This window comes from Mytilus edulis, chromosome 2 (assembly GCF_963676685.1).
Source record: "Mytilus edulis chromosome 2, xbMytEdul2.2, whole genome shotgun sequence".
NCBI classification, from domain to species: Eukaryota; Metazoa; Mollusca; class Bivalvia; order Mytilida; family Mytilidae; genus Mytilus; species Mytilus edulis.
In genome coordinates this window covers 12,324,077-12,338,424 of record NC_092345.1, presented here as the reverse complement: position 1 = coordinate 12,338,424, position 14,348 = coordinate 12,324,077, and the positions used below count along the sequence as shown (strand labels likewise).

Here is a 14,348-nt window from a genome sequence, read left to right as displayed (position 1 = left end):
AAGGTATATACTATGAAAATAAGAGCTTGGGGCAAATCATAAAAGACATAAATCAACATTGGTACAGCCAAACTGATAAAAGGACACAAAACCAATAAGTGTGTTTCTTACTCAGTGGTGTGCACTAACATCATAATAATACGTCTATGTTAGACTTTGTTTCGATTTTTATTGTAAGTATTTTACATAAATTTCTTTGTTTAGCATATGTATAATTCTGAAGGTGTTTGCCAATAAAGATATATATTTATTTAAATTAGTGTAAAATTAAAGATGACAGTTTTGTCGTATTTCCTAAAATCTTGTAGTGGAGATGAAAGGATTGTCACAAAAACGTTTTCCTCGGCAGAGTTAGATTAAAAAATATCGTCCTGCGTCTTTCTGCCTATCAACTGAAAGAAGAAGTCGACTTTAAAATAGGTTAAGTTTACATGGGTTACTCATTATATTAAAACATGTTATAACTTTCATTGAGTCAAATTTCAATGCGGATCAAAGGACAAAGGTTTGAAAATAATTATATTCACTCACATTCTTTGTTTTATGTATCGGTCTTTACAATTTACTGTTCATCTGATTATATCTGATATTGTTGCTTTCATTTTATAAAACCAATAGATAAACAATTGTCGTTGTTAACACATGTAATGATAACCAAGCATCGTGTAATAAAGATGTTATATGCTAAGGTTTCGTCCTCGAGTTATCCCCAAACCTAGTTGTCAGGATTTTTTTAACTTGGCTTCCAATTTTGTCTTCCATCTGCTTTGATTCGAGCTTCACTGATGAGACTGATTAGATGGAATGGGCATATTGAGTACAAAATAATAAGCCTGGTATCATTGAAGATTTTTTAAATGTATGTTTCTTTTGCTATTCACTCCGACGCTTATTCTAAAGGATTTATTCATATTGTAAAATTTAAAAGAACTGTCAAGCGGCTTAGTACAAAATTCATTAAATATTTAAGTGTGATATGTTAACCAGGTAAATTAAACATGTTTTCTGTTCAGATACGGAATCAGCAAAATTGAAATAAATCAAAAGGATAATTTTTCTGATGAAGGTAACGCTGAAAAAGCGATTCGGACACACACAATACATACAGTGTTGTTTTCATTTTTATTGCATTGGGTAGAAATCACTACTGGTGGACTGTCAATCACCGTGGTCAGTACTTTGGTGCTGATATGATTTATAACAAACCTTTCCTAAATTATATGTTTATAAATTTAGAAATTATCAGGTTAAAAAAAGGTTTCAACTTTCTCATGCAGAGTTGACGTTAGATAGATTTGAATATTTATTTGTTTCCTTTTAGGTTATACATCTCTTCAGCTGTTTTTTATGCCCAACCTACGATAGAAGAGGGGCATTATGTTTTTTGGTCTGTGCCTCCGTTCGTCTGTTCGTCCGTCCGTTCGTTCGTTTGTTCGTCCCGCTTCAGGTTAAAGTTTTTGGTCGAGGTATTTTTTTATGAAGTTGAAGTCCAATCAATTTGAAACTTAGTACACATGTTCCCTATAAAATGATCTTTCTAATTTTAATGTCAAATTAAAGTATTGACCCCAATTTTTCATGATCCACTGAACAAAGAAGAAGATAGTGTGAAGCTCAGGTTAAAGTTTTTGGTCAAGGTAGTTTTTGATGAAGTTGAAGTCCAATCAACTTGAAACTTAGTACACATGTTAACTATGATATGATCTTTCTAATTTTAATGCCAAATTGACCCCAATTTCACGGTCCAGTGAACATGTAAAATGATAGTGCGAGTGGGGCATCCGTGTACTATGGACACATTCTTGTTTTTAAACAACATTGGCTTTCAAATATTTAGCTTTGAACGTTCCTGGTGAAGGTAAATCCGAAAGAAAAAAATACCTCAAGCGCATGAAATTTATAACTTAGTTTTATTTTCATTTGTACAGCATTCGGGTGGATTATCAGTCCCCGGGATATCATCAACTCAGTAGTCAGTTCTTTGGTTCTGGTTTGATTTATCAAATAAAGTCAACAGAAGTATACAGGTGTTCAAAAGCCATAAATCAATTGAGAGAAAACTAATCCGGGTTACAAACTAATTCCGAGGAAAACACATCAACTATAAGATGGGGGGAAAGGAACAACAGGAACACGGAAGTGCATCACAAACAAACGCCAACATACATAGAATGAACTATTGGATAACAACTGCCATATTCCTCACTTTTAACAGGGCAAAAAAAGAAACAATCTGGTTTTTTGGTTAGCCAAACAAACCTTTCTTAAATTGTCCGTTTATGAATTTATGAACTATTAAGAAACTTAAGTTTCAACTTATTCGTGCAATGTTGCCCTTAGATGTTTTAGATAGGTCCGATTTCTGTCCTATAACGCTTCTACGGTTTCAGTTTTTATACATCTTTGGCTTTTGAATATACAGCTATGAGTGTCCCTGATGTAGGTAAATCCAGAAAAGTGTTTCGAACACATGAAATTCATCAAGTGTTGTTTTCATTTTTTTGGACGGTTATATATATATCGTCTGATAAAACAAATAACCAAAGATGCGGCTTTTTTAAATCCATTCTGTGTTTTAGTCTAAATCGGGATTGTCAACATTTAAGTAATACTAACCTGACTATATGCTCGAGTTCCGCAAGGTTTATACACATCGTAGACATGCTGACAATTCTGCCGTCTGTAATCGAACACAGTACCGACAGCACAGTTGTAAGGGAATTGTATACCATAGTGACACCAGATATATCCCCTACACCCTAGAGTAGGGTAATACTTATCTATCATCTGGTTACACTCGACAATCTGACATGTCTTTCTGTCGAAACCATTGCTAGAGTTTGGACAGATTCCGGTTTTTATCAATCTCCCGTCCTTGCAAAGCATGTAAAAAGGTGATCCATCTCCAGTTTTCCCTGTGTGAGGATTGGCACCATCTGGAAACCCTTCACAACTTGGATGATAAAACTCACAGGGTGGGCCAAAATTTCCATATCCAGGAGATGAATGATATTGACCTGATATAATCGAATGATTAAAAAAAAAGTTACACGTGATTTTGAAACATATCTATATACATAAAGATAAAATGAAAATATCATTCAAGGTAATTTCCGATGGGTTTAGTAGGACCTGTATACTCATCTAAGTACCTGGGTTCATTCAAGAATGTTGGTCTAGTGTCAGTTACTCAGTCGGGGCCTTTTGTAGCTGACTATGCGGTATGGGCTATGCATGCCGTACGTTGACCTATAGTTAGTAATCTTTGTGTCGTTTGCTCACTTGTGAATAGTTGTCTCATTGACAACCATACCGCATCTTCCTTTCTTATATATATATATATATATATATATAGTTATCTTTGTTGTGTTTGATTTTTCAATTTTTGCAACGGTGTTGTGGTAACTGGTTTCTTTTCGACTAAGGAATTTTGCGGAGACAAGCGACACATTGTTTCTGAATTTTTACAGAGCATATTACATTCAAAGACTTGCTACAGGTAGATCTAGAAAAAAGCCGTTATTCGTCAGAGCAATTTCGGTCTTTCATGGAAGTAATTTAAAATGTGACCATACCAATTTTCACATACCAATAACGATAAAACACAATTGGCAAAAAGTTAATTTAAAAAAATACAGAACACCGAGGAAAACTCAAAACGAAGATTACAAGCATTTTCACATACAGAAAATGGTGGATTCAACATAGATTTATAGCTAACTGAACCTCTCACTTGTATGACAGTCACATAAAATTCCATTATATTGACAACGATGTGTAAACAAAACAAAAAGACTTAATAGATAAAGATGTTAAAATTGGGGTACAGCAGTCAACATTGTGTTCAATCTTAATCATTATAAAACAAACACATATGTAACAAATAAACCCCAAAGGCCTATACACAAAGCATATTATCAAAAATGAAAGAAATCAACATTAGAATTTGACATGGCACAGTAACAGGCAAACAGTGACAAAACAAAGCCCATGTTAGCAAATTTATCAAATATCATATTCTAAATATGAACATACCTTATAGGAATTTGAAGTTATGTATAGTGATATGAAAACAGATAAAAAATTGATTTCAGATATTTTTTCCCTGGCAACCGTTACCATTGAAATATGATCAAAAAGCATTTTAGAAAAATGCAAATTTCTTCTAATTTCATTAATTTTTTTTAGAAACAGCAACAGTATACAAACTTTTATTATATATTTCCTTTAAATAGATGCCCTATAGAATAAATTTAAACAAAAACAAATTCGTAATTTGTTTGCTGCTATAGGTGGCAGCACCTTCAAAATCATCAATTTCTAATTATTTTTTTTTATGTTATTTCTGATTTTTACGCACCATGTTAATCCAATTAAAGTGAAATATTCACTAAAGTCATGCCAATACCTCTACATATGATCTACCAGGGTTTAAAGGGTTAATTTTCGGCATTTGAGTAGAACAATATATAGCGTGTTTGTGTATTATTGGGGAGGAGGGTCGCTTAAACTATTTCCAAGGCGGAAAAATGTTATGATTTGCATTAGAAATGAGCTAAAGTCCACAAGAAATTGTTTTGTTACTTTGCAAGTTAAAACTTGTTGTTAGGTATGCACTGTCGTTCCATGGCAAGTTTGCGTTGCTATTTTAAAGAAGAACAGAAATTGAAATGTTGTGGCACTACTCTTTTTGTAAATTGAATCTGATGATTGTGTGTCTTGTGTCTTTATTTAAGAAGAGTTCAGGACCTATATTTATTTCTAAAGATATTGCATATTATAAAATGTGACTTGTTTCTGTAATGATCCGGGTAATATTCCTACCCAAACAAAGTAGTTTATGAATAATCAATATTCATGTAAGGGATTTGACATACTTTGACATTTTATGCATGAAATTATTTAAAAAATAAAGAAAAGTCATTTGAACCTACTTACAGTAAGATTTAAACTCTTTTCGGGATCCACATTTGACATTCCTGTAGTCTTGACATGAGTTTGTCTTTGCTGAAAAAAGTTTCGGATACTGACAAATCTTCGATACAGCAGGGCTAGAACAGTCGTAATACAGATGACAAAATTTAGAATCGGGAAGAAAACTTGATTTCCTCGTGGAACATGCCTGTTGTCTTTCTGGAAGATAAAACGTATTAATTTAAGGATCACTTACACATAAAAAAAAGTGCTAAGATATTCCATAAATGGCGTAAAATATGTATTCATCTTAATTATAAATAGTAAAATATAAAATAAAAAATGAACCGAACTCCGAGGAAAATTATAAACGGAAAGTCCCTAAGCAAATGGCAAAATCAAAAAAGATCAAACACATAAAATGAATTTTCCTGACTTACGTAGAAAATGGTGGAATAAACTTGTTTTTTAGCAGGTAAACCTCTCACGTGTATAACAGTCACATGAAATTCCATAAATAGAGGTAGGAGATAAAAATGTAAAAAAAATAGGGTACAGCAGACAACATTGTGTAATAATGATAATCACTATAAATAGAAATAAAACAAATGTATCAACAAAGAACAACAAATGCATATAGACAAACCAGATTAGCAAAAACGAAAGACGAGAAAACACAATTTTACCAAAGCACAATAACACAATGACAAGATAGATATAGGAAGATGTGATGTGAGTGCCAATGAGACAACTCTCCATCCAAATAACAATTTATAAAAGTAAACCATTATAGGTCAATGTACGGCCTTCAACACGGGGCCTTGGCTCACACCGAACAAAAAGCTATATAAGTACCGAGCCACGTCAAATTAGATATTACCATAAATAGACTAAACAGTAAAAGTCATTATTTACAAAGAAAAATAAAAGAATACTATAACACGTTATTAAGATGATAAACAACGTCAATACTTAAATTCTAAACTTCAAGACCGTCGATGCACTTGTGAAGTTGATACGGAATATTAAGAACAAGTGATTTGTATATTCCAATAAAGTTTTTTTTAGAAAAACGACGAGACGTTCTTTAATGAACCCCTGGTTCCTTACATTTCTGCTCAGAAACTGGTGACGTTTAACAAAGAATGAGTAGCAGCTGTAAGCCCTTGAATATTGAATATGTTAGGAAATGTACATCCCACATGCAGGTGGAGTTGGTATATTGCTATTAAGGTCAGAGAATAATTTGATAATTTGTTTAATTCAAATCGTCTTGTTTGTCATAGATTCTGGTACTGAGATGCCCGCTTATGTCAAATTCGAGGTATAATAAGTCTGAAAATAAGACAGAGAAAGACGTGTCTGCTGTATCGGGCGTATGACATTTGCGCCGATTTTGAAAATTTTCATTCTTTCATTTGCGCCGATTTCATTTTTTCATTTGCGCCGATTTTATATTTTTTCCTAATTGGATTTACAGGTAAGTTACAGGTAAGTTTATACTTTTATATTGGCTGAGCACAGAGTATAAAGACAAATCAAGTGACATTGCAATTGGTAAATGGCTATCCCAATGTTTCAGGTTACCATTCCTTTCCCTAAATGAAATCGATGAGTGCTTCACGTTTGACATTGTCTGACACTCCGCTCCTTCTGATGACAAATGTCATACATTCTTAGACAACGTGCAAGTACACATTCCATAACGGTCAACTAATTCGCCAAATATAGAAGATGCGAAATCATAAGAAAGGAATATATTAGATGTGTTGCCTAAACATACTCGGCAAGAACAGATTTATGATTTGAATGTATTCCGATTTTATGGATTTGAATGCTGCACATATATTTTCAATTCGTCATTTAAGTATAAACAAAGTGCTTTTATCTTAGAATTTTACTTCTTGATTTTAAGCAGGAGACAACAGTTTTATACATGTTATGATTGACAATTCATAACATATGTACAACTGGCTAACGGAAGAGGTCTTTAATGATAAATGAAAATAACATTACTGGGATGGAGAGTTGTCTCATTGGCACTCATACCACATCTTTTTATATTATTTCACCTGTAATTTACCTGTTATTTACCTGTAAAAAAAATCGGCGCAAATGAAAGAAAAAATCGGCGCAAATGAAATGCAGATCGGCGCAAATGCAAAACGCCGGCTGTATCGTATTACTACACGGGCCTCAAAGGATTTCAAATCGAAAATAAATGCAAAACATGTGTTTTTGTGTCTTTCAAAACACAATTAATATACAGAATTAATTGCAGGATAGAGATAATAACTGTTTAGTGTCTTTAAATATCAGCTGTATTTGTACTCGGCTTGAAACAGGTGTAATAGCTCACTAAAAGTTCGCATACACCTTGTTTCCTAGCCTTGTACAAATACAGCTGATATTTAAAGACACTAAACAGTTATTGTCTATGTAGCAGTTCAAACTTTAAACAGGTTTTGTTGATCAGAATGTTAATAATGAATCAAATTCCACTAATAACGTTGCGATTCAGGTTTACTGTCGAATAATGATACAAGACTTTCATTTTCAGTGTAGACCGATTCATTACTATTGTATATGCGCTGCATTTTCACGAAATGATATTAATTAAATTTCATCATATAAAGTCGTAATTTAGCCGAAGCTTTAACAAAAATTATAAAGTCAGAAGGATTGATTATGCATACTTAGCGAGTTTAAGTCGGAGGTAATATATCAATAAATTATGCAAAATTGGCATTTATTTCTAATATTGTAAATTTTATTTCTGTGAGAATTTGTTCAGACCTAGATCTACGTGTAGGATTAAAAGTAGGAAAAGTTCCTATGACATGCCATTATTGTATGTATACAGCTAAGCCAATCTTGAAACAGTATATCTAACGTTAATATATATAATCCTGATCCAATCCACGTCACCGAAAAAGCAGTTTTCGATTTCGGTCAAAATATACCGCACATACTTATAAAACGTCTCAAGAGATATGTTCCTTATGCTTGTCGTTCAAAGGTGTAGTAAGCTTGCTTGCTTTGTTTGCAGAAATGTGTGCTTTAAAGCAATCGAGTCAATTTAATTCATGTTTGAGTTTCTCACAAATCGTTGTTACAAATAATCAAATTCAAAATTGTAAGAATACAAGGATATATTTGATAGTTTATTACTGAAAAATTATTACACCAGAGTTTTCGATATCACAAACCTGTCAAAACATTTACTAAATTTTATCATCGGTATAAGGACATCATTCGTAAATATAGCTCAACATGCAGACTTCTTATACGTTCAGGTATTTCACATCCAATTTTTTATGGAAATATTCTTTATAAAGCACAAAGGTGTCAGTATTCACCTCAAAAACTAACAAAACCTTTGAATAGACTTATTAAGAAGGGATATAGTTAAGATACTGTTGTCAGGTCATTAAAGATTGTATATTTTGGCGTTAATATTGATTCACTTATAGGGTCTTTGCATCGGAACTAAACACATTTATTCATGATGGTATGATACTAAACCCCTAACGGGAAGGATTGTGCCTGATGTTCATATGATGAAATCATAATCTTTCAGTCAGTTTAATTGAAGTCTGGAGCTGGCATGTCATTTAACTGCTAGTAGTCTGTTGTTATTTATGTATTATTGTCATTTTGTTTATTTTCTTAGGTTACATCTTCTGACATCAGACTCGGACTTCTCTTGAACTGAATTTTAATGTGCGTATTGTTATGCGTTTACTTTTCTACATTGGCTAGAGGTATAACAAACATGTTTAACCCCGCCGCATTTTTGCGCCTGTCCCAAGTCAGGATGCCTGATGTTCATATGATGAAATCATAATCTTTCAGTCAGTTTAATTGAAGTCTGGAGCTGGCATGGCAGTTAACTGCTAGTAGCCTGTTGTTATTTATGTATTATTGTCATTTTGTTTATTTTCTTTGGTTACATCTTCTGACATCAGACTCGGACTTCTCTTGAACTGAATTTTAATGTGCGTATTGTTATGCGTTTACTTTTCTACATTGGCTAGAGGTATAACAAACATGTTTAACCCCGCCGCATTTTTGCGCCTGTCCCAAGTCAGGAGCCTCCGGCCTTTGTTAGTCTTGTATTATTTTAATTTTAGTTTCTTGTGTATAATTTGGAAATTAGTATGGCGTTCATTATCACTGAACTAGTATATATTTGTTTAGGGGCCAGCTGAAGGACGCCTCCGGGTGCGGGAATTTCTCGCTACATTGAAGACCTGTTGGTGACCTTCTGCTGTTGTTTTTTCTATGGTCGGTGTTGTAAATGTATATATTGGTTATTTCCAAGTAAAGGACTATTGTTATTATTGTATTAAGAGAGTTTATATAAGTTGTCAGAAGTTATTTCTAGTATTTAGTATATTGAATGAGTAATTAACGTACGTTTTACTTTATGTTATTAGCTGTATCGATAACGTCGTATATGGCGCAACTTTGTCATGTATTGTTCAGAACGTTACCGTTGGGTCAATATTTTAAGCGTGAACCCAAAAGTGTACATTTATGAGTTCTTAACTGGAAGAATTAATATGTCTAGATATGTTTATTTATAAGAGTGTTTGATTATAAGCATTTTGAGTCGAGGACTCCTATATTTTATGTAAGCGTTTTACGTTATGTTACGTTATGTTTTTCTTCCTGCCTAGAATATTTACTTCCGGTAATTTGAAATAAATACCAGTGCAACGTCACGTTCGTGAGTCTTTGCTGTGTTTACTTTTGGCTTGCAGCAAGGCTCATCCCGGGGGTTCCTAGAGGTAAGAAGCAGCGCATTAGCTGTATGCCTCGCATTTTATATTACAAGTAAGGGTTATAATTTAGAGGTAAAAAGCAGCGCAGATAGCTGTATGCCTTGCATATTTATTTATATTGTCAAGTTAATCCCGGTTGGTCCGTACGAAAATACAAGTAAAAGACTATTATTTTAGTAGCTCCGCCCGTATGTAAATTATATATATTATGGTTGGAATATTGTACTTGTATGGAAATATATCGGCTGTTTAATAAAAGTATCATTTTTACTATTGACTAGTTATTCACGCTACCAATGATGAGAGAGAACAGACAACAGATTTGACGTCCGTATTTATTTATTACCCCGTGCATTTACTAGTTTTATGAGATATTCGTATTTGCTGGCTTTATAACTATATCAAAACATAGAAAGAAGCAGAAATTACGACAATGGTGGCAGCGGTTTAGTTCTCACGTTTCAAGGAATTTGGCACGTCTATTTTTAGAAATATTAATTTGTATGGAACACACTAAGTGACATATATTGTGTATGGAGTGCACTTAGCTCTATAGATTATACTGTGTTGAATGGATTATTTTGGATAAAACAGGAATGCATTTAGCTCATATATTTTTTAAATATTTATTAAGGAGGTGCATTTAGCTTCCTATAAAAAAATATTTATTAAGGAGGTGCAATTAGCTTCCTAGAAAAAAAAATATATTAAGGAGGTGCATTTAGCTTCCTAGAGAGAAAATATATAAAGGAGGTACATTTAGCTTCCAAATAATTATTTATTAGGGGAATAGAGGTGCACAGTTAGCTTCTATTGGCATATTACTGTTTGTTTTAAACATGGATCTTAGGAATAGAAAAATCCCAGCTCCAAATTTTGGAAGGGGGGAAAGTATGGAGAATATGATTATTTCACAGAGCGGAACTGTTCAGCCCTGTAATTTGATAGATTTGGGTATAGAAGATGATGTTAATTTATCTACCTACAGCCCCATAGTAAGCCCGATAAACTCGTCTGTGCAGAATACTAGGACGATTGAGGAAAGTAAGACGAATTTGAATGATAACAATATTATTGCTATTCTAACGGACATTCAGAGACAATTAAAAAATCAAAATGATAGATTTTCGGAGCTCAAGACGAAAGTTTCTGAGATGAGCACGCAAGTATCAGAGATGAGCACGCAAGTTCAGCTAAATCAGAAAAATATAGCTCAATTAGCAAGGGGTAACCATATGGCTGAAAACAACACCAATACGCAGAATTTCAGTCAAAATAGCATGACCACAACTGAACAAAATAACCAGGTATCAGTGACCCAGTTAGCAGCTGGTCCAAGTACTGACAGCATTTATACACCACGTCCAGTTAGTACAAATTTTGTAAGAGAAAGTAGTCGTATTCAGCAACTACAAAGGGAAGAACCAAAACCTAGAAATCCATTCTTTGATGGTAAAGGGGATTTCAAGGCCTTCTGGACACAGTTTAGTTTACTAAGTAATAGGTTTAGATGGTCCAATGACAGACAAATAGAGGAATTAATTCTAAATTGTCTGAGAGATGAAGCCCTAGTATATGTAAATGAGCTTCCTATGCCATTCCATAAAGATATCAAATGTATTCATAAGGCTATGTCACAGAGATTTGGGGACCATATATTACCAGAAACTTATAGGACCAATTTGCAGTTTATAAAACAGGACCACAAAGAAAGCATACAAGAATATGCATTTCGTGTTGAGAGACTAGTAGGTAAGGCATACCCTGATGTAAATGACTTGAGTTTGCTAGATCGTTTCAAAACGGAACACTTTATTAAAGGTCTACCAGACCAATCAGTAGCATATGAGGTCCTCATACAGAAGCCAGCAACATTGCAGGATGCAATGAATATAGTCACATGGCACGAGTGTTGTCAAAAAAATGTAAATAAAAACTTTAGTGTCAGACAAGTAAATACAGATGCAAACTGTATATAGCACAAGAGAAAACAGAAGACTTCGAGGTATGGAGGACGAAGAATCCAACCCAATATGTCACTCATGCAGAATTTAAAATGGGCATAGACAATTTGAAAAAGGAGTTCAAAATGGATGTTGAAGACATAAAGCAGGATTTAAATGAGATAAAAGATCTATTTAAAACTGAGAAACAAGAAAGAGAAAATTTTGGTCCGTTGAATAGGCATAATGTTAGGAAGAAAGACCAATTTAAAGCAAACAGCAGTTACCGAGTAAATACATGTTACTCGTGCCACCAAGAGGGACATTACAGCAGAGATTGTCCTTTCTCAAGAGGAAAAAGAGGGAAACCAGAACATATGAATACTTTCGGAGGAAACCCGCAGTTTGGATTTACAAGTCAGGATTATCAGAAATAGTTACGACTATATATCTGATAAGCCTACACTGGCCAAATATCAGAGTATTTTGTGTAGATTCTGATTTTTTATAATGTACATATGAAACTTGTGTGATTATTTGTAATTGATGAAGTGTAAAAAGTGATTTATTTGTTTATTGAGAGGACTTGTAATATTAGTGTATACACTAAGTATAATAGGCACAAATATGTAGAGTATACAGTATTATAGATTTTTGCACTTTTGAAATATATTATGGTATTGAAATTGTTTTGAGATATTTTGGAAACAGGTGATTTTTTATCAGAATCTGGAATTTGATGGTCCTATTGGCGTTGTTGTCTTAATGCAGTAAAGATTGTTTGATACTATTTTGGTGGGAAGCTGCTTTAGGTGGTTGTATATTGACAGTTGGGATACTTTAGGTGCCATTTTTCTTTTGGTGCGAGAATAAGTTAAGGCTAATGATTAGTCTAGATTGTAATATACATTTTGGTTACACCATGGGTATGCTGAGCTATAGTCTACACCATTATAGATATTTCTCGGGGAATACTGATGATTTTTTTGTTTATTTAGTTGTACTTTGTACCTATTTTTATGCTTATGTTTGTATGGTGCATCAGTATCGAAGATAGTGTATATATTTATATGCGGGGTACCCTTGTGGTATAGAAATTTATAGGACATTTTTTGGCTTATAGTTAGCCGGGTGTTTACAAGAAGTTGAGCTTCATGAATTCCAGCGTCTAATAGAATAGAGAATCTTGGATTGAAATTTTAATGGAGTATATTAGTGTTGTAACTGGATGGAAAAATAGAACTTTAGTTTTTTCGTGAGATACTTTACTGTTATTCAAGTATAAGAGAAGATATTTATACATTGAAGGATATTTTTTAGTTTAAATGTATATTTTGTCTTTTAAGAATAACAGGTGCATTAGTTTGTTGACGCAGATATTGTTTTTTAAGATGACATTAACAGGCGCAGTAGTTTGTTAATGTATGTTTAAGTTTTAAGTTAGCTTAAATACTTGCTTGTTTTCTGGCAAATAAGAGATTTGTTTATTTTGTATGATAGGGGATTACGTACATAGGAATATTGTGCAAGAAGCTAGATGTATTGTCAGAATTGCCAAGCCCATATTTCGAGGACGAAATGTATTCTGGGGGAGGGGCAGTGTTGTAAATGTATATATTGGTTATTTCCAAGTAAAGGAATATTGTTATTATTGTATTAAGAGAGTTTATATAAGTTGTCAGAAGTTATTTCTAGTATTTAGTATATTGAATGAGTAATTAACGTACGTTTTACTTTATGTTATTAGCTGTATCGATAACGTCGTATATGGCGCAACTTTGTCATGTATTGTTCAGAACGTTACCGTTGGGTCAATATTTTAAGCGTGAACCCAAAAGTGTACATTTATGAGTTCTTAACTGGAAGAATTAATATGTCTAGATATGTTTATTTATAAGAGTGTTTGATTATAAGCATTTTGAGTCGAGGACTCCTATATTTTATGTAAGCGTTTTACGTTATGTTACGTTATGTTTTTCTTCCTGCCTAGAATATTTACTTCCGGTAATTTGAAATAAATACCAGTGCAACGTCACGTTCGTGAGTCTTTGCTGTGTTTACTTTTGGCTTGCAGCAAGGCTCATCCCGGGGGTTCCTAGAGGTAAGAAGCAGCGCATTAGCTGTATGCCTCGCATTTTATATTACAAGTAAGGGTTATAATTTAGAGGTAAAAAGCAGCGCAGATAGCTGTATGCCTTGCATATTTATTTATATTGTCAAGTTAATCCCGGTTGGTCCGTACGAAAATACAAGTAAAAGACTATTATTTTAGTAGCTCCGCCCGTATGTAAATAATATATATATTATGGTTGGAATATTGTACTTGTATGGAAATATATCGGCTGTTTAATAAAAGTATCATTTTTACTATTGACTAGTTATTCACGCTACCAATGATGAGAGAGAACAGACAACAGATTTGACGTCCGTATTTATTTATTACCCCGTGCATTTACTAGTTTTATGAGATATTCGTATTTGCTGGCTTTATAACTATATCAAAACATAGAAAAAAGCAGAAATTACGACAGTCGGGTTGTCTCTTTGGCACATTCCCCATTTCTATTCTCAATTTTATGTTACATGTTTAACTTGTTATAAACCATGAAGTGGGCGTCTACAGTAATAGGCCTGGGTCTTGACACTGCGGTTTTGAACCTTGGGGATGTTCCCAAGCTAGCAGAAGCTTGACTGGCTCATAACT

The 14,348-nt window shown here is 33.5% G+C and overlaps 1 protein-coding gene across 1 annotated transcript in view; it reads right to left on the bottom strand.

Annotated features, from left to right (window-relative positions):
* Positions 1 to 226: 226 nt before the first annotated feature.
* Positions 227 to 14,348, bottom strand: part of LOC139511476 (uncharacterized) — a 78,480-nt gene continuing 64,358 nt past the window's right edge. Inside the window, exon 4 of the mRNA XM_071298250.1 lies at positions 227 to 392. Coding sequence (XP_071154351.1) covers positions 389 to 392 — 4 coding nt within the window. The 3' untranslated portion in view covers positions 227 to 388. The remainder of the gene's footprint in view (positions 393 to 14,348) is intronic.